We start from the raw sequence: 18,640 nt of genomic DNA, 5'->3' as shown, positions 1-18,640 counted from the left end.
GCTTGGGAACAAGTGAACCACAATCAGCTCAGTGTGACTCACACAGCACCACCCTCTGCACTAGGGCATTACAGGCACAGGGAGATCTAGAGTGCCTGCCTGCAAGGCTGTGTGGTTGTTTACAGGTTGTCTGCTGCTGCTGGGGGCTCATGACCTCACTGCGTAGTGGCCTTGCTTTTGGCTTCTCCTTCATTCTTGCATTCCTTCTTCCCTCCCCCCTTTCACCCTCTCTCCTTCCTTTCCTCCCTCGCCCCGACCCCCACCTCCCTGTGTGTGCATGTACAGTGTATGTTGATTGTGCCCTTGTGTGCACGCGGGGAGACCAGGGCCTTCCTCTCTCAACTTTTACCTCATTTTTTGGAAACAGTCTCTCAGTGAACCTGAATTAATTTTTTTTAGTTTATTATGAATTAATTTTTTGCAATAGTTCAGCTGGCCTAGGATGGAACTTAATGATGGTCCAGCCCTTGTCTAACATGAGTAAGGCCTTGTGTTTGGTTCCTAGAAATGAAATAAGTCTTTGTACACACCTTCCACTTCTTTTATTCCTCTGAATGACGTAAGATATTGACTAGTCATAGAGATTTAAGAAAATAAATAAAAATACAATCAGGGTTTTAAACTTTGCTTTCTTATAATTTTGCATCTTACAGGTTTTATGCTATTAGAATGTTATTAGAATGATAGTAACGCTCAAGAAAGATAGACATTAGTAGGCAAAATGAGTCCTGTCATTTTTCAGAGGTACCCAGCCTGGGATCTATCTTATGTTTGACGCATTGTCATTTGAGATCCCTTTGTTGCTGCAGAAGAAGATCAGAAAGACTCAGAGGCGAATCTCTGCCTCTGTTTCCATCAGTTGCTGGATGAAGGCTCTATGGCGATATTTAAGATATTCATCAGTCTGACTGCAGGGCAAGGCCAGTTTAGGCACTCTCTCCTCTATTGCTCAGGGTCTTAGCTGGAGTCTTCCTCTTGGATTCCTGGGATTTTCTCCAGTGCCAGGTTTCTTGCTCGCCCCCAGAAAGACTTCCTTATGTGACCCCATTGATGACAGGTGATTTGTCAGACCTCTACACTTTTTTTTTTCTGTTTCTGGGATCCTGCAACACCCTGAGAAGTGATCCCCCCCTAATATACATAGAAAAATCACATGGGATGTGAAAGGGGCATTTCTTACTCAACTGAGACTAGAAAGTGGGATTTAGCACGTTAGAATTATGATTTAATGTCTATTATTCAGCCGGCCATCCTGTAACCTAGGCTTTAGATTGCCGGTAGACTGCTTCCCCCTAGTGGGGAAGCCGGTTGCAGTACCTCAGTTTTCACAGGATCCTTATGAATTAATCTGAATTAGTGTCATGGACTGATTTTGCTGTGATAGTGACAACACATGTATTTGTGATACTATCACACAATGCTAAGACTGCTGCACAGTTGTTTTAAAAATTAAATCAGCAATATCCAAAAATATTCAAAGTCTGTCTACTTTCTGACTCACCATTTCAACTCATGAAACAAATTATTTCTGATTTGCTGTAAGGAAATCTGAAGTAAATGCACTGGGTTATGTCACTCATTGTCCTACTTAACTGGGATTGTTAACTTGACGTGGAGTTGGTTATCTGAGAAGAGAGTCTGAACGGTGAAATATCCCCCAACTTCCTTCTTCCCCATTCCGCCTGGCAACAGGCATTTTTTAGGGGAGGTTTGTTATGCCCTGAACACCTGGCCAAGTTCAGAGACGTGGTCCTCTTTTCACATGTTTGGTCAACTCCAACCTCACTGCAAAAACTGGGTCCATCCCTTTCTTACTTTGAGAACAATGTCAGCTAAGCACTTCCACGCCAGCCTAGACGCTCCCTCTTACCCCGGCATGTGATTCCTGCTAATGATTTTCTTTATAAACCTACCACCGCCAGAGCAAGGCTGTGTCAGGATGCGATTGGTCCTGTGCCCAACCTTTCATTATGATGCAACGAATTATTTGTGTTTCTGTCTCCAAACAATGTCATATTCATCTCTGTGTGCCCAGGGCCCAGCAGCACGAGAGATAGTGTAATGCTCCCATGATTTCTACTGAGAGTGAAGCTGAAATAGTGGGGTCCCGGGGAGCACAGAGCAGGTGGCAGCCTTTCATTAAGACCATCTTGTCAAAGGAGAGGGGGTTCAAGGTTTGGTTGAAATGTGACTGGACCAAGCTGACAATCTTGAAACACACTAATCAGCGCATAGACTACGTCGCTGTAGTCTCTATGCTTTTAAATATATTTGAACTGCTCCCCGGAGAGAAGTAGAAACAGACCCACATCTGTTTGAGATACACAGTGCAAGAAGGAAGCAGCAGAGTGGTAATGAAGCAGGCTGTTACTTCTTCATGGAAAAGCTTGTTTACTTAGCCTTTTGTCACATTGTCCCTCTGTGGGGAACAATGACTAAGACACCCGCCTCTTTTAGGGGAGAAGCCCAGATGAGGGTGCTGACTGTGTTGACTTGCCAGCCCTTGCAATGGGCCTTAGTTTCTCAGGGATAAAACCCCCATTCAACTACGAGAAGTAACAATTGGATCATAAAGCGGGTATGGTTACACGTCACCTTTTGGCTCAGATCCTGTAAACTGATTCCTCTTTAACAATGGCCTGAACACGAGATCACAGGAACTGATGGCATGGTCTGATGTGAGAAGCCTGGAAATTTCCACCACAGGGGGATGATGTCATGGGACTTGATACCAATATAGCCATTAAAAAAAATCAAGGATAAAAGCAACTTACAAAAAAGGAAATAGATTTGATTTCTTTATGTGAAAAAAAAAATAGATTAAAAATAAGTCCATGGTGGGTATATAGCTGGGGAACAGAGTGATGGTCTATCTACAAAGGTCAGAAGATTGAGGTGCAATGCTACACCCATGGATGAGCTTGCAAACATTAGGCTAAATGGAAAATTATGATCATATAATCATGCACTTATTATTGTATTTCTTTGGAATATCCAGAATAGTCATATCAGTAGAAACATCTAGAAAATGAGTGGTTGCTAAGGTCTGTGTAACAGAGAGAGAGAGAGAGAGAGAGAGAGAGAGAGAGAGAGAGAAAGAGAGAGAGAGACTAATGGATGCAGGGTTTGTTGGGGAAGGGTAATGAGAATGCACTGGAACTATGGTGATGATTTATGATTCTATAAATATACTGAAAACCATTGAATCATCCACTATTTTTTAAATGAAGTTTTTGATTATATGTGTGCATGTGGTCTATATGGGGTGTATGCACATGAGTTTAGTTGCCTTTAAAGTCTAAAAGATGGTCTTGGATTTTCTGCAGCTGGAGCTGCAGATGGTTGGGAGCCACCCATAGGAACCAATAGGAACAGGAGAGGGTTCTGTGGGTCTTCTGTAGGATGGACAGAAATCATTTTACTGCCCTGTACCAAGAATGCAATCCAAGTCTGAAGGTGAATATCAGGAAGTCTAAACTGAGAGAAATTATATTAAGGAAATCTGTGTCATTAAGCAAGATAATCAGCAATAATGGACCAAGACCTTCCTAGTTTAAAAGAAATGAAAGAACTGCACAGCCTCAATGTAACCTGGGCCCTGCATCATGAGAAACTACTAAAACCCACAACTGTAGGGCCAAGAGGATGGCTCAGTAAGCATAGTGCACAATCTGTAAGCCTGAAGATCTGAGTTACAATCGCCAGAAAACTGGAGTAAGGTCTGTAGATGGGAGAACAGGACTGTGACAATATTAATTTCTTGAGTTTGATCATTGCACTGTATTTATTTAGATTTTAGGAAATACAGATAAAATTATTTATGCGTAAGGGATGTCTGCACTTAATGCTCAAATGGTTCGATAAAAAAAAAATTATGTGTGTGTTGGTGCCCAGGCCCGTGATATGAGAAACATTATTTTTTGACGTCAGTACAGACCTTTGAATAGTTGGATGGAGAAGCACAAATCAAGACAGATGGTAGGAGGCAGACATGGTAGATGGTAGATTGGTCAGTGTGGGGGGCATCTAGGAGGAGCATCCCTCTAGATGGGTCAGTGTGGGGGCATCTAGGAGGAGCATCCCTCTAGATGGGTCAGTGTGGGGGCACCTAGGAGGAGCATCCCTCTAGATGGGTCAGTGTGGGGGCACCTAGGAGGAGCATCCCTCTAGATGGGTCAGTGTGGGGGGCATCTAGGAGGAGCATCATCTCCAGCACTCACAGGCTTCCACAAGGACAGTGCATCTCTCCCTCCAGCAGTGCCAGGAAGCCTGCTGTTCCCATGAGCATCTGTTCACAGCTCTATGGCTCCAACCTGTTGAAGTCTCTTAAGGGTGAGAAAATTGCTATGGATGAGAAAAAAAAATGCATGTCGACCAAATGTATAACTCTTCCCCAAGAGTTCAGAGCAAAAAGAGGCTGATTCTGCAGGACAGTCATTTCTCATTTTGATTATTATTCCCCAGCCCAAACAAAGTGCTGGGAAGAACAATTACACTCCATGTTTTAACATTAGTTTTATTGAGCCAAGAACACAACAATCAATATCATAGAATATTTAATCAAGATAAAATAGAAAGGGTGGTGGGAATCTCAGTGTTGAAATTCCAGGGTGCTTGTGTGGAACGTAGAATCCTCTTGTCACGTAGGTAATCAGATCGTGAAACAGCCGACACCATCACGTGGGAGGTAGTATGCATTATAACCCGTGTATTTTATATGGCATTCACTCGCCTTAAAGTTTTTATAGTATGAAGGGAAAGGAGAGATCAACTTACGCAGTTTCCTTCTTTCATAAGTGAGAAAACCATGCCGTTTGTTATTTAACTCAAAATCTGGCAACGAGGCACAATTTCCTGGTATCTCCCCTCCCCCTGTGATACCTGGCATGTGATGATCATTGATTAGGATAAACTCTTACTCCCATCACACTGTGATGGTGCCTGCCGACATTTTGTGTTTGGGACGGTTTAAGATGGAGCCTGACTTAGCCCACGCAGGTCAACATCAAGGAACTCTATTTTCTCTACATATGTATTAAATCAAGTAACATAATGCAAGGGAATTCTAAGAATGAGATATTTAAACTTCTTTCTATCTGCTCTGCTAAATTCCATTTAGGAATCTCCCCCATAGTGTTTCTGTGAGATGCCCTTCAGACTGAACCTGATTTGGAATATTTGAAACTTCCAAGAGGTTAAAGATACTTCTATGACTCTTTTTTTTTTTTTGCTTTTTGAAATAGAATTTCACTGTATAGCCCTGGCTGCCCTGAAACTCACCTTGTAGACCAGAATGGCCTCGAACTCACAGAGCTCTGCCTGCCTCTGCCTCCTGAGTGCTGATCAGTTTCAAGCTTGTTGAATGAATAAATGTCCCGAGACCCTCAAATACCACATAAACCATTTTTCAGGGTCTTTGCAATCTATATAATATTTCCTCTTGTTTTCAGCTCAGCATAGCTGTCTGTTGTTTTGTTTTGGATTCTTCTCTTGTCAGATTAACTGTCTCGTCTAGCCATGCACCACCTACTTGTCCATGGATGATGTTGAGGTCTGGCCTGGGATGGGGATGAAGGGATTGAGAGGAATCATAGCCTTTAGGACAGAGAAGACACCATGAAATCTTCCTGCAATCTTCCTCCTAAAGACTCCATGTGCTGTGCTTTCAGGGGACAGAGAAATCAAGCTGAAGTTGATTGGATGCTTCCTTCCTCACAGGTAGCCCCCTGTGGTGGTTTGGTTGAGATTGTCCCTCGTAGGTTTGGAAGTTTGAACACTTCATTCCTGGTTGGTAGTGCTGTTTGGGAACGTCTAGTAGATGTGGCATAACTGGAGGAAGTACATCACCGTGGGGGGGGGGTTGAGGTTTCAAGACCTTGTGCCATTTCCAAGTTGCTCTCTCTATTTTGTTTTATCACAGCAATAGAAAAGTGACTAATATATTCCCATAGTGTATGATTATTAATTACTCCCATATTATTAATATATTCCCACAGTATATTATTCCAGCACTTCTCAAAGTGCTGGAAGGTGTTTTAGGTTTCTGTGGATGAATTGTCTTCAACAGTCTAACCCAACTAAGGACCCCACATGCAACCCTACTGAGAGGCTATCCAAAATGTACCCACTGGCACAATAGTGACAAGGCCATGTTTCCAGGGGTAACCAACCACTCAGTGATTTAATTTAAGTCTTCTTTACAGAAGGGGATTTTCAGTTGCCCTACTCAAAACACCATGGCTTGCGATGTTAAAAGTTTTAATGGGGAAGCTACTAATACTATTTTGCTAAATGGACATGATGTGATCATCAAATTGTTTTCTAAATAACTCTGCTTATACCTGCAGACCACTGATGCTGCCAACTTTGGTCAGAGACACTTCTTCATGCAATGAGTTTCATCATTGGCCATTGAGATGGAAAAAATGTGAGTTCATGTTCAGTCATAAATGGAACATCTTTATCACCTGTACCCCATCTCCCAGGGCTCAGAGAACACCATAGCACGAGGATGTCCTACTTTGTTTTCTATTATGATAACCATATGACCAAAAGCAACTTGGGGAGAAATGGGTTTATTTCATCTTATAGTCTATTATGAAAGGAAGTCAGGGAAGGAACTCAAGGCAGGAACCTGGAGGCAGGAACTGGAATGGGGATCAGAGAAGAATGCTGTTTACTGGCTTTCTCTCCATGGCTGACTCAACTTGCTTTTTCATACAACACAGGATCATCCACCCAGGGATGGCACCATTCACAGTCAGCTGGAATCACTGACAAAATGGATGAATATAGTTAATAGTTTCTCCAGAAAAACAGAGCCAATAGGGTGTGTGTGTGTGTGCATTCAGTTAACTCTCTGTATGTGCAGTTCAGCAACAATGCATATAAGTAGTCATATAGATGGATTTGAGTCTGCATGGTTGTGTCTATACTGATCATGTACACATTTCCCCTTCATCTTTATTCCCTAAGCCACACAGCATGACAAGTGTTTCCAGGGTAGTCACATTTATTAGGTGTTCTAAGTTGCCTGGAGGTAATTGAGTACATGCAAAGAAAGCAGGTTATACACAAACATCATGCCATTTCGTACAGGGGATTTGACTGTCCATGAAAGGGATCTGGGTATCTGAGAGAGGTCTTAATTGATTGGTTCTTTGGAGTTAGTTCATGTGATTGTGGAGGACGACATGTCCAAGTTCTGCGCTTTCAGCTGGTGGAACGGAGTAGGCATGGAGCTAGAAGTGAGGGATCCAAGGAAGCTGCAGCCGAATCTTGATAGCTTGGTTCCCTGGGCAGGTAGGGAGTTAGATGTAAGGGAGCCCCTCCTTTGGGACTGCATATTCCATTCTCTCTTTGAAGTATACGTTTCACTTTGCTTTGCTAACTGAATACCTACTTAAACTGTCTGTCTCTCTACCTTAAATTCTTCCTTTGGAGAAGATAAGAACCGAGGAGAAACTTTCACCAGGTAACACCAAAGACTGGATGGAGAGTTGGGGATCTAGTGCAAAGGTGGAATTCTCTCTTCCTTATGGTAGGTTAGTTTTTTCCCATTAAGATATTCAACTGGTTGGATAATGCTCTTGAATTTATAAAAGGTCAGATGCGAACATTAACTTATCAAAAAGTGTCTTCATGGAAACATTTAAACCTTTGACTGACTGACTTCCTGGCTGTTAGGGCCTATGTAAGTTGACACAGTAGACGAGCTCTCACCAACTGCTTAGAAAATGTCCCTCAGAACAGGCCCAAGAAGGCCACATTCTCATCTCTCTCACCACTCTCTTGAGTGGCCTTCCGGGCCTTGTGTGTTCCCTCATTACCAACTCCTCTTGGGATTCTTTATCAACCCTGCATGCCTCGCCACTGGAAAAAGCCTCCTCATCTTTCACAGTTCAGATCAAATGTTAGCTCAGAGAAACTTTAATACCACACTCCATCCAGGAGACTTCATCCCTCCCTGTCTCTCTGTGCCGGGTCTATTTTAGCATCCTTACATTGCCCCGCTTGTATATCAAGCTGCAGATCAGCAGCAAGGGTTCAAAAGTGTAGGGGGATTTTCCAGAGGTGGCATGTGTTGGAAGGAGCTACTGGTCCTAGGAGGAACAAAAGGAAGGCATTAGAACTGTGAAAACTTAGAAGCTCAGAGGCAGGGTTCCATAAGGCTGAATGACCTCAGGCCGCTGTTGGCCTGGATTTGATTTATGTGAGCTTGCTGGATGGGCTGCATGGGCGAGAGATCCCACCCCAGCAGGGATGGGCATCACCTGTTTGCTTCTCCCCACGTCTTACTTAACTGTCCCAAGTGTCTGGAGGTGGGAAATTTTAAGGTATTTTTTGCTTTGCTTTGTTAGTATGGCTACTTAACCTAATCATATATCTTCTGGAATTTGTTCTGTCTTTGCGGTTTCTGTCATAATTGAAGTAAAAAGTTTATATGATCTAAAATAATATAGATTCTGGTGCCAGACTTGCTAGATTTCATTCCTCATCTCACCAAGTTACACAACTTGTCTGTACCTTGACTCTTTTCCATCTGTCAAATGGAGCTAGAATGGCTCTGGCCACTTGGGACTATGAAGAGGGTTTAGGCCGTCAATAGGAGGAAAAGTCTTGGAATGGTGTTTCTGGGTGGAGCTGTTGCTCAGTGGTAAAGTGCCTGCCTAGTATAGGCAAAGTCTGGATTTGATTGGCACCCCCAGGAAAAGAAATGAGAAAAGAGAAAAACCAAGCAACCAAACAAATAAGCCTGTGCCCAGCACAATAGTGGTCCCTCAGAAACCTACAGTCGTTTCCACTCCTAGTGCTATTGTTACTAGTTGATTGCTGTGCCATGTGGATACTTTATTACTTCTCGAGGATATGGACATGAACATAGTTTCTTTGCTCAGCTCCAATACTAGAGAGAGCAATGAGTCTTACTGGATTTATATGTGACCTTGTTTGCAGAGATCCGAGCTGGTAGCATCTCCGACAGCACCCTTGGAACCTCACAACAAAGCCGGCGAAGTCATTATTGCTCCCTTTGACAGACGAGGGAACTGAGAATTAGTCAATAAGTGATTTGTTCGGGGTCAGACAGAGCTGACGAATGCAGAGTCCCCAGTTCAGCTCCAAGGTATTCACAAAGAAGCGCCAGCACCCTGGCCATTGGGAGTTGTTCCTCTCTGGCCCAGCCACCCTTTAGCCCCCCCCCCCCCAGCCTTCTTTTTACTACCCCAAAACAGCATTATGGATCTAGAAGACTGAAAACAGAGAGGCCCCCATTGATATACCAGACTGATTAAGGGCAATGAGTGGGCAGGCGCCAGTTATCAATATAAGATGTCCTCGGGGGTAACTGTGGCCTCTTCCATTTTAGTCTTGATTTCTGGGAGGGGAATTTGACTGATTGCCACCACAACCAAGTTTGCGGCGTGGGCCGAGGCGCTTGCCACGCATATCCAAAACGACTCTTCGTAGTGTTCTTCTACCACGACAAACTGGAAGAGCCTCTCCTGGAAGTTGGCAATTCTTTCTGTCAGGTCGTGGAATTTCACTGCAGCCATGAAACTGCCGATGGCCAGAGCCACGACTCCACCTGAAACCCAAAACAGCGCCTTTACTTCCTGTTCCTCTTGGCAGTTGTAAGGCCTTCACTGGGGTTTGGAGTGAAAATTTGGGGTTTGGAGAATTAGTAGAGCGACACAAATTTGAACTTGCGTTTAAAAGCAGTAGATGATACATAGTATCAAAGGCAAAAGGGACAGTCGTCTGGAAAAAGAATAAATTAATGACAGACAGACTAGAATCTGGATGCCTCCAACTCCTCTTTCCGGTAGTATCCCCATTAGAGGACCACTCTCTAGACAGCTTACGCCTTCTGTGTAGAGAATGAGTGTTGGGTAGGAAGACGTAAGATCCTATTCTGCAGGGTGAGGCTTCACCTGCCCGCTGCAGTATTCTACACAAGGTGGGAAGTAGTGAGGAAATTCTGGAATTCCAAACCTCATTTATCTCCCTAACAACTGAGCAAAACTTGGAAGTTGTTTTGATGGGTCTGTTTTAATTTAAATTGACACTCAAAAACAACACACTAAACTGAGTCTGGTAGTGCAGGCCTGTAATGCAAAGGCTCGAGAGGCTGAGGCAGTCTCTGATTGCAAGTCTGAGGACAATTGACCCACACAAAAGGTTCTCTTTATCACTGTTTAGATACCGACCAGAGGACTAAGCCTGCGTTTGGGGACACTGTGAACCTCCTTATTCATTCACTGGAGTTTCCCTCCCTTTTCACCACGCAGCTTAGCAGCTTACTGACCTCCCTTGCTGAAAGTGCCTGCTGTCCTGAAGTCATGGACTTTCTCTTTGCCATCCCCTCCTCCTGGCAGCTGCCAAGATTTACAGCTTGTTTTTCTCTCAAACTCCAATAGCAAGGTCCCTTAGCATCCTTCTGAGTCTGTTTTAAGATTCTTTTATTAACAAGGTAGTTAGCCCAAAAGAGGAGCTTCAGGTTCCCCTGGTTAACACTTGGGAGCCCAGCCTAAAGGTGTGGCCACCAGTTTCCCTCCCTTGGGGGCTTCTTACCTGCCAGGACATTCCAAAGGCAGATGCCACCAGGGCCATTGACTGCCCTGTAGGGGACCTGAATGATGTTGAGAATAGCAAAGCCCATGCTGACCAGAGCAAGGGCCAAGGCCAGGAAGAGGAGCAGCAGAATTGTGACGTGGAGGCTTGCATTGAGCTCCTTTACCAGATGCGGGAAGACTGCAGAGAGAGGTGGTATTTCAAGGTCAGGTCATGGCTCCTTTCACAATGTCAGGACTCGCTTATCCCAAGATAAGTAAGTAAAGGATAATGGAAAGAGACAAAAATGCTGGGTTTCCAAAAACCAAGAGACCTCCTGAGATGGGTCCATGGACCCTAGAGTTACCACTTGTTAGTTGGCTGGAAATCCTCACTGTGGTGGAGTGAGCACAGATCTGAACGTGCCCCACAGTGGACTGAGCCTGCAGTCCTGGGATCTGATGTCGACCGCTGCAGTTCACACAAGCCCCAGGCACTGGCTGGGCGGGGCAGATGCTATTGCTGCCACGTATCACAGATACGTAATGCTCACATCGTATAATATTTCATGAAAATACCAATTTTTCCATAGGAAGGTGGCTGAAGGGGTTAGCGAAACATTTGCATTTGTTTCTCTAGGTTTGCCACTGGTACCAGCAGAGAAAACGAAATGATTCCCTAAGAGGAGTTCAAATATTGTCCAGGGCAATTTGAATCTGCTCTCAGAAACGGTATCTGTGGGTATCTCTGTTGTTAACTGTACTCTCTAACGTGGGAGAGGCACGTGGTCTCAGTGGGAAGCTAGCAATGGCTGTGTGAGAGAAGGGTGATTGCCGTTTGCTGAGCACAGTTATGGACTGAACTCTTTGGAGTCATCATCTCATCCGCTGATCACGATAAGGCATCTGGAGGTTGTCAGCTCCCGCTTGGAGACATGGAGTTCATTGTCTTTGGGTAAGGCACCCTGAACTATATATAGAAGTTAGAATATATATAACTGTATATATATAATATACAGTCCCGTGTATTATGAGGGTATAATGAGTTTAAGGTCAGCTTTAACAATTCTGTATAGAAATTTAAAATAATGAATACAAAAGAATCCCATCCCTTAGCAGATTCCAAGGTTGGCACCTCTCAAGCCTGAAATCTAGGGGGTGTTTTTTTTAATTGTTTAGACAGGACCTCATTATATATAGTCCTTGCTCACCTGGAATTTGCTGAGTAGACTAGGCTGGCTGGCCTCCAACTCACAGAGACTCACCTGCTTCTGCCTCCTGGGTGTTGGAATTGAAGCATGTATCCCCTTACCAGGCAGGAGTGAGAGCCTTCGTTCTCCATATGCTGTGTCATGCCCAGTGTTTCCAGGCACCACCCACATTTACATCCTGGTTTTTTTTTTAATCTTATTTATTTTTATTTTATGTGCATTGGTATTGGGTCCCCTGGAACTGTAGTCACAGACTGCTGTGAGCTGCCATGTGGGTGCTGGAAATTGAACCCATCTCTCCAGCTCCCACAGCCTGGATTCTTACTCAACTTTCTTTCCACTTCTGTGTTTTTCCTTTGTCATTATCTCCGCATGGTCATCTCACTGGCTTTGGAAAGTTCAGCTGGGAGTTGGGCTCCTTTCCAAGGAGTTTGTCTTGCTCAGGCATTGTTTTTCCCATCGTTTCCATTCCAACTCCCTTCTTGAAACTCAACATCCGCTTTTCAAACCCCAAGTCTCTTCTTATTCCAGATACAGTAGCTTAACCTAACCACCCATCTCACTACTCCCTTTCTTGACCATGCAATCCTTAGGAGGCTTGACTCTTATAGCAACCCTTACTCGATCTTTAAAATGCAAAACAGTCCCTCACATGATTGGCAAAATTAAGAACTCCTCCTGTTGATGGTGTAGGAAAAAGCCACTCTCGACTCTCGTACGGATGCTTAGTCTGACATCCCCATTAAAAGGCAATGTCATCAAAGGCAACGTCTATCAAGGCAATTTCATTGCTAGTCATTATTGTTCAGATAGGCCAATGCATTCAAAGTTGTATACATAGATTGGGTGTTCATTACAATAGCAAATGTTTGGAGATAGATTAATTCCTCCAATTAACAAATTGGTTGAATAAATTTAGTTATGACGTCACAATCCAGATTTTTAGAAAGAACCAGCCACATGTACATGATGATATGAACCTGTAACTGGAGCTGATTAGAAATTGACACCATGTTATGATGATGAAGTAGAGGGAACCTGGGGCACAAAGAGTGACGAGGGAAAGGAGGTAAAGAGTACGCAAGCCACAGCCTCCAGCTGAATGTCTTAAATATATGTATATATATATATGTATATGTATATACTACTGGCACAGGGTGAATCTCTTCCTAACGCTCACATTCACGTGTGTTACTTCCGACTCAGGATCTTTCGGGGAACTGAGGTTTTAATTAACTTTTATAGTCACTACTTAGAAATTCAAGAGTTTCAACTCAACAGTTCTTTCCATTAGCACCCCCCCCACCTCAACAGGGTTTCTCTGTTGTAGTCCTGTCTGTCCTGAATCTCACCATGTTGCCCAGGATGGCCTTGAACTCAGAGATGTGCCTGCCTCTGCCTCCTCAGGTTTGGGTTTCCTTAGTTTTTGAGAAGAACTCTACGTTTTACCCTGTTGCCCCCAGAAAACTGTGGCTCGCTCCTCTTCCATTATTTCTAAGAATTTTAGGCATCTCCAACTTAATGAAATTGCACTTTGCAGCTTGGAATCTACAGCGATGAACACAGCAGACCCATGGCCACCATGGCCACACATTAGTATTTAAACTTAGATAATTTGTTTGTTCCTGATTCCAGAGACATGTGATCTTTTGCACCGGTGAGACAAACAAATATTTCCAGAATTGGAAGCCAGACCCAGGTTTTTGCTCTTGGGGAGGTAATTCTGGGGTAAAAAGTAGGGAGGGGACTAGACAGCTAAACTGACCACACTGTATGGTAGGTACATCCACAGAAGTTGTTTCAGATATTGTTTTCTCTAATTTATAATTTCTTCTTTAATAAAAGGTCATCATAAAATCAGGATGCCACAGGGGTGGCATCAGAGATTCTCCAGTGACTAGAGTCTAGTCTGAGTGAGCTCCATGTCTCCCTTGCTGCACAGCAGACTTTTCTGGGCATATACTTGTCTGCTCAGTTCATCCCTCTTTTCCTGGTGGTGCCTGGCTTGTATCTACTCAGCAGAACACCTGAATGCATGCGGGTCATGTATTTAATGCTTGTTGCTTTCTTTCTGCAGCCACTCCAGCACTGCTTTTATTTCAGAAGTTCAGAAGCTGTTTGTAAATGAGACACAATAAAAATCCCCTAGTCTAAGCACTTTCGCAAGCTCCTCTCTGCTGATTCGCCCTGTGAATAGGGATCTTTTTCTGTGGACCTTCATAAAGTGGGAAATCCTGTTCAGGGTGTGAAATGCTAATACACCCCCAGTTACTTTGAGTTTACAGTGTACTGCCCTTGAGAGCCATGCTCTGAAGGAAATTAGGTTGTCTCTAGAGAAGTAGTAACACACACAATGTTCCTACAGCACATGGTCGCAGGAAGAAGCTGCCTCGGGCTTCCTGAGAGCTTTCAAGCTTGGTCTCTTTCAAGGTACCGTGAGTGAGCACATTAGACACCCTCTGGGCTGACCTGACAGCAGCGGAAAATAAAACATTCTTAAATATTTTGTGACTCGCAGAAGAAAATGAAACACCTTCTATGCATCTCACACATTTTTGATGCTTGAGACCCGATTTCACTAGAGGAAACAGGGTCTCCCACTGAATTCAGAGCAACACTGGCAGCCAGCAATCTGCCTGTCTCTACTGGAGTTATAAGCTTGCACGTGACCAGGCCTGAGCACCTCTCCAGCCCCCAGGTTGTGGTAGTAATGCAGTTATTTCCCCAATACTTATGGTCCATTTTAATTTCTGGGTGAATATAAATATACTCAGAGGTTTTTTTCTCAGACATCATGAACATGTCTTTCCTTTCTATATAGAAATGAAGACCGTTTGTATTATGTTTGTCAAGGGGAACAACAACAAATTTTCTGTATTTAATGAGATGCATGTGCTGGCCAGGTTTTTAAACATTCCCACAGTTCTGAGATACAGAAATCAAGCGATGGGTGGGATTTTCAATCCCCATGAGATAACAAACCATTGATTAACTATAGGTTTGTGGGACACTATTGACTGTTTTGCTTGTTTTGCTTTCTCTTTCCCAGAAGATCTTCCCCCAAGCCTTTTTTGGACTGTAGTCTTAGGTTTTGTGGGCCTACTTTGTTTGCCTTCTGAGCTTTGAACTCAGGCCAGTGCTGCTGGCTGCTCATCTTTAAACCCTCAAGTGCCTTCCTCAGTCTCCTTGCCTGAAACCTGTCATCGGCTCTTCAAACCCCAGAAGTATGCTCCCAGCAAAGTCGCTGTGCTGTTCCTCAGGCTATGAAGCTTCCATGCACAAGGGTGTGGGAGCAGTTTACCATGCTTCCTGGAGGTCCCCTTCTGCAGGCGTTCTGCACCTGTCATAGTGAACACCACCAGAGTCACACGGCATGGGTCTGACATCTGGTTCTGTTGTTTCTGGGCAGAATGAATGACCCCAGATGAATTATGTAACGCTGAAACCTCAATGTACTCTGCTGGAAAATGGGAGCATTCACAATGCCTTCATTGTAAGTGCGTTGTAAAGCTTAAAAGAGCCAGGCAATGTGCGGCTTCTAGCGAGAGGCCTGCCACACGAGCACTCGATGTTTTTTTACTAATCTTTATTACTAGAAGTAACCTGCAAGCTATACAAATTCCTACCTCTAGGATTTTTGTTTATCTTTTTTAGAAAAGAAAGAAAACAATCTGTTTGCCTTGCTCCACAGGAGCTGTTGGTGGCCTATAGACCTCAGTGTTATGTCTTAGATACGCAACAGTCAAATCTCATTTAAACATAAGCACTCCTGCAAAGCAAAAAATGCACACACCAGTTTATGTGCCCCAGTATGCTCACATGCCCCAATATACTCACTTGTAAACTGTGACTGGCGGCCTCCGAGCCCACACTGCCGTACTTTACAACCTCGGAAGAGCCCATAGTAAATGTCCCCGATGAATTTGACCAGTTCTGGGTCTGTGGCATTGACCAAATCCACTCCAGTTTGACACAGGATCTTCCCGCTTAACCAATGGGGCACAGCCAAGGCGACGATGATCAGTAGGAAGGAAGAGAAACTGAGTAGAGAGGCCAGCCCGTACCACGCCTTTTTGAACCATCCAGGCATGCTAGTGGGCACAGATCATCCCCCAGGACTCCGGGCCACAGTAGGGCAAGGGGACATCTTTCAGACACTCGACACTAGCCTGCTCCATACACACCAACCCAAGACCTGCAGTCCGTCTCCTCAGCCTCCTTCAGGGCCTGCCTTCTCGGCGTGTGTTTACTACAAGCACATCCCCAGCCTCTGCAGATGATCTTCCCTTGACTCTACAGAGCCGAGTGTGTTACCCAAGGAAGTAACCCTATATCTCCCACTGGACTAGGGTTTCAGCAGAGGCTTTAATTGTTCCTCCGTTCAAGTATTTAAGTCATCGTGATGTGGGCATCATAATGACTAGAGAGTCATTACCAAGCCAACCCAGGGACAGCTGCTGACAAAGGATGCTAACTAGCCTTAAAAAAAAATTGCACGGTAGAAGCAAAGCAGAAATAGACCCATTAGCACGCGCATGTATTAGCAACAATGTGCAGGATCAAATGTCGATCTCTTCCAGGCGTGCCCTGGCATTTCTTTCTCTAAAATGTCACTGCTGTCAGAATCCCTGGAACTGTTACTAATACTATGAATTGACCCTGGTTCATAAGGCTTACATCGAAATATATGACTTAGAACTGTATGAATTTGTTGCTGGCTGAATTGTAGCATAAAATCTGTTTGTTGTGACTGGAGGGCCATCGTATCCCCTGCTCCTACTTTTCCATGGCATCTGACATGGGGCAGATACTTTTAGTTCTTTACTTCTTTTTTTTTTTTTTTGGTACATTTTCCTTATGCATCTCAGACCTTAAATTGTCAGGCAGTCTTCCTTCCTTAGCTACCTAACTGTTAGGGTTATAGGAGTGAGGCTCGTTATCATCTCAAAGTCAAGATCGATAGATCTATCTATCTATCTATCTATCTATCTATCTATCTATCTATCTATCTATCTATCTATCTATCCATCCATCTATCATCTATCTATCATCTATCTATCTATCTATCTATCTATCTATCTATCTATCTATCTATCTATCATATATGTATCCTTTCTCTCTCTCTCTTTCTTTCTCTCTCTCTCTCTCTCTGTATGTTTTAGGTAACTATCTCATCGATGACTTCATACATGCATATAATGTTACTTTGATCATATTCTTCACAACTTTTCCACTCTTATCCTCCGTTCTACTCTCTCTGGGATCCCTTATTCCCAGAAAGTCCCTCTCTCTGTCTTTTCTTTTAATCTTTAGATCCCAGAATCGAATCATTTCTCATCTCCACTTCATACTGTGACTTTTAAAATTGTGACTTTTACTGTTGTGTTGAATATCAACTCGAAGGTCCCATGAGATTGGCAAAAACCACTCTGCGAGTATTGTGGGAAGCAAAATTGAGCAAAGGCAGCGCAGTAAACTTTGAAGTGCTTCCTGTATCTGGAGGGGCTTCTGAAGCTGCACTGTTGGTCAGTAGGAACCCGAGACCCTTTCTTTCAGACAGGATCCCTGCTCACGATGGGACTCACTACAGTGATCTCTCCATAATGAAAATCAAGCGCAGCATTTCTGAAGCTTGTGGGGAGCTCTTCTAAACAACAAAGGGCTGTAGTGGGAGCTTTTGCATCTCTGATGCTCCAGCAACCCCATGGGCCAGGCTGTTGTTGCAAAGCAGTGGTGCCACTGGGCTGGCATATAAGCCTTTGGAATTCAGCGGCTTATCTTTAGCTCAGTGGCTTGGAAATGGAAAATGTTTATGAGCCAACAAATGACACAGTGCATATACGAGCCCTTGAAGACTATTTGGCATATTAATACATGACGAATAATATCAGCTGACATTCTTCTTTTAGCATTAAGGATAGATTTAGAAGACAGGATAGGCTTAAGTCTTGGAGTTACAGTTCTGTATTAAGATGATGGGTTTATATTAACTTGCAATGTTTTGAGGGCTTTCAGAGAAAAATCTTTCGGAGTTAATGCCAGAGTTCGAGCCAGCTCATGCCGTGCTGACTGAAGCACTGGGTGAGAGGAACTCAAGCTATGGAAGACCACTCTCTTAGGCAGGTGTTTGAGACTCCCACGCCTTGTATGTACAGCCAGCCATAGGTCTGTTGTGAGCAGAAAAGTGAACTGGCACACACAGATTGCTTAAAACTGCCTGGCATGAGGAGGCCACTATCAGGTTTCTTAACATTTCTTCTTTGGATAATACAGCTCCTGCCAGTGGACTCTTCAGCCAGACACACTCTGATGTCCACTGACATAAGTCTGCAGGTCTGACCTGTTACAGACAAAACCGTCCGTTGTCTACCAGGCACCTGTAGCCTGGAGGTGCACGAAGAAGTTCAATATAGTATCCATTTCCGAAGGCTACAACAGAGACAGATAATAGCTCTTAACTAAAGGGGATTTTTTTTATACCTCTCAGGGGATCTTAGGCAATATTTAGAGTGTTTTTCCACCTCCTCTTCCTCCCCCTGGTTGTAGGGATTGAATCTAAGTCCTTTGGGCATGTTAAACAAATGCTCCATCATTAGGTTACATCCTAAATATTCTTTTTATTTTGAAACAGGGTCTCATTAAGTTACCTACTCTGGCCTTGAATTCAGCCTGTTGTCCAGGCAGGCCTTGAGCTTGTGGTCGGTCCTCTTGCTTCAGCCTCAGTATCTGGGATTCCAGGCTTGTGCTACCACAGATATATTTTTGATCTTTATGACCGAGGGCAGGGCTTGCTATTGGCTTCTAGGGTTAGAGTCCAGAGATTCTTTGGATATTTTAAACAGGCCACTCTCGGTTCCAGTTATCTGATGCTGAATGTCA

At 43.9% G+C, this 18,640-nt stretch overlaps 2 protein-coding genes across 2 annotated transcripts in view; both read right to left on the bottom strand.

Moving 5' to 3' along the window:
• Window positions 1-18,640, bottom strand: part of Lap3 (leucine aminopeptidase 3) — a 229,968-nt gene that overhangs the window by 40,123 nt on the left and 171,205 nt on the right. The window lies entirely within an intron of this gene.
• Window positions 9,321-15,851, bottom strand: Clrn2 (clarin 2). Its single transcript, XM_050149768.1, has 3 exons — window positions 15,599-15,851; window positions 10,573-10,752; window positions 9,321-9,586 (listed from the first exon to the last, which is right to left on the bottom strand). Exons 1-3 carry the CDS (start codon window positions 15,849-15,851, stop codon window positions 9,321-9,323), a joined length of 699 nt encoding a protein of 232 aa, XP_050005725.1.

Source organism: Alexandromys fortis, unplaced genomic scaffold (genome assembly GCF_014885135.2).
Source record: "Alexandromys fortis isolate MF-2015 unplaced genomic scaffold, M_Fortis_MF-2015_v1.1 scaffold_0, whole genome shotgun sequence".
NCBI classification, from domain to species: domain Eukaryota; kingdom Metazoa; phylum Chordata; class Mammalia; order Rodentia; family Cricetidae; genus Alexandromys; species Alexandromys fortis.
Note: the sequence above shows the minus strand (reverse complement) of the source record. Positions and strands in the feature narration are given on the sequence as shown.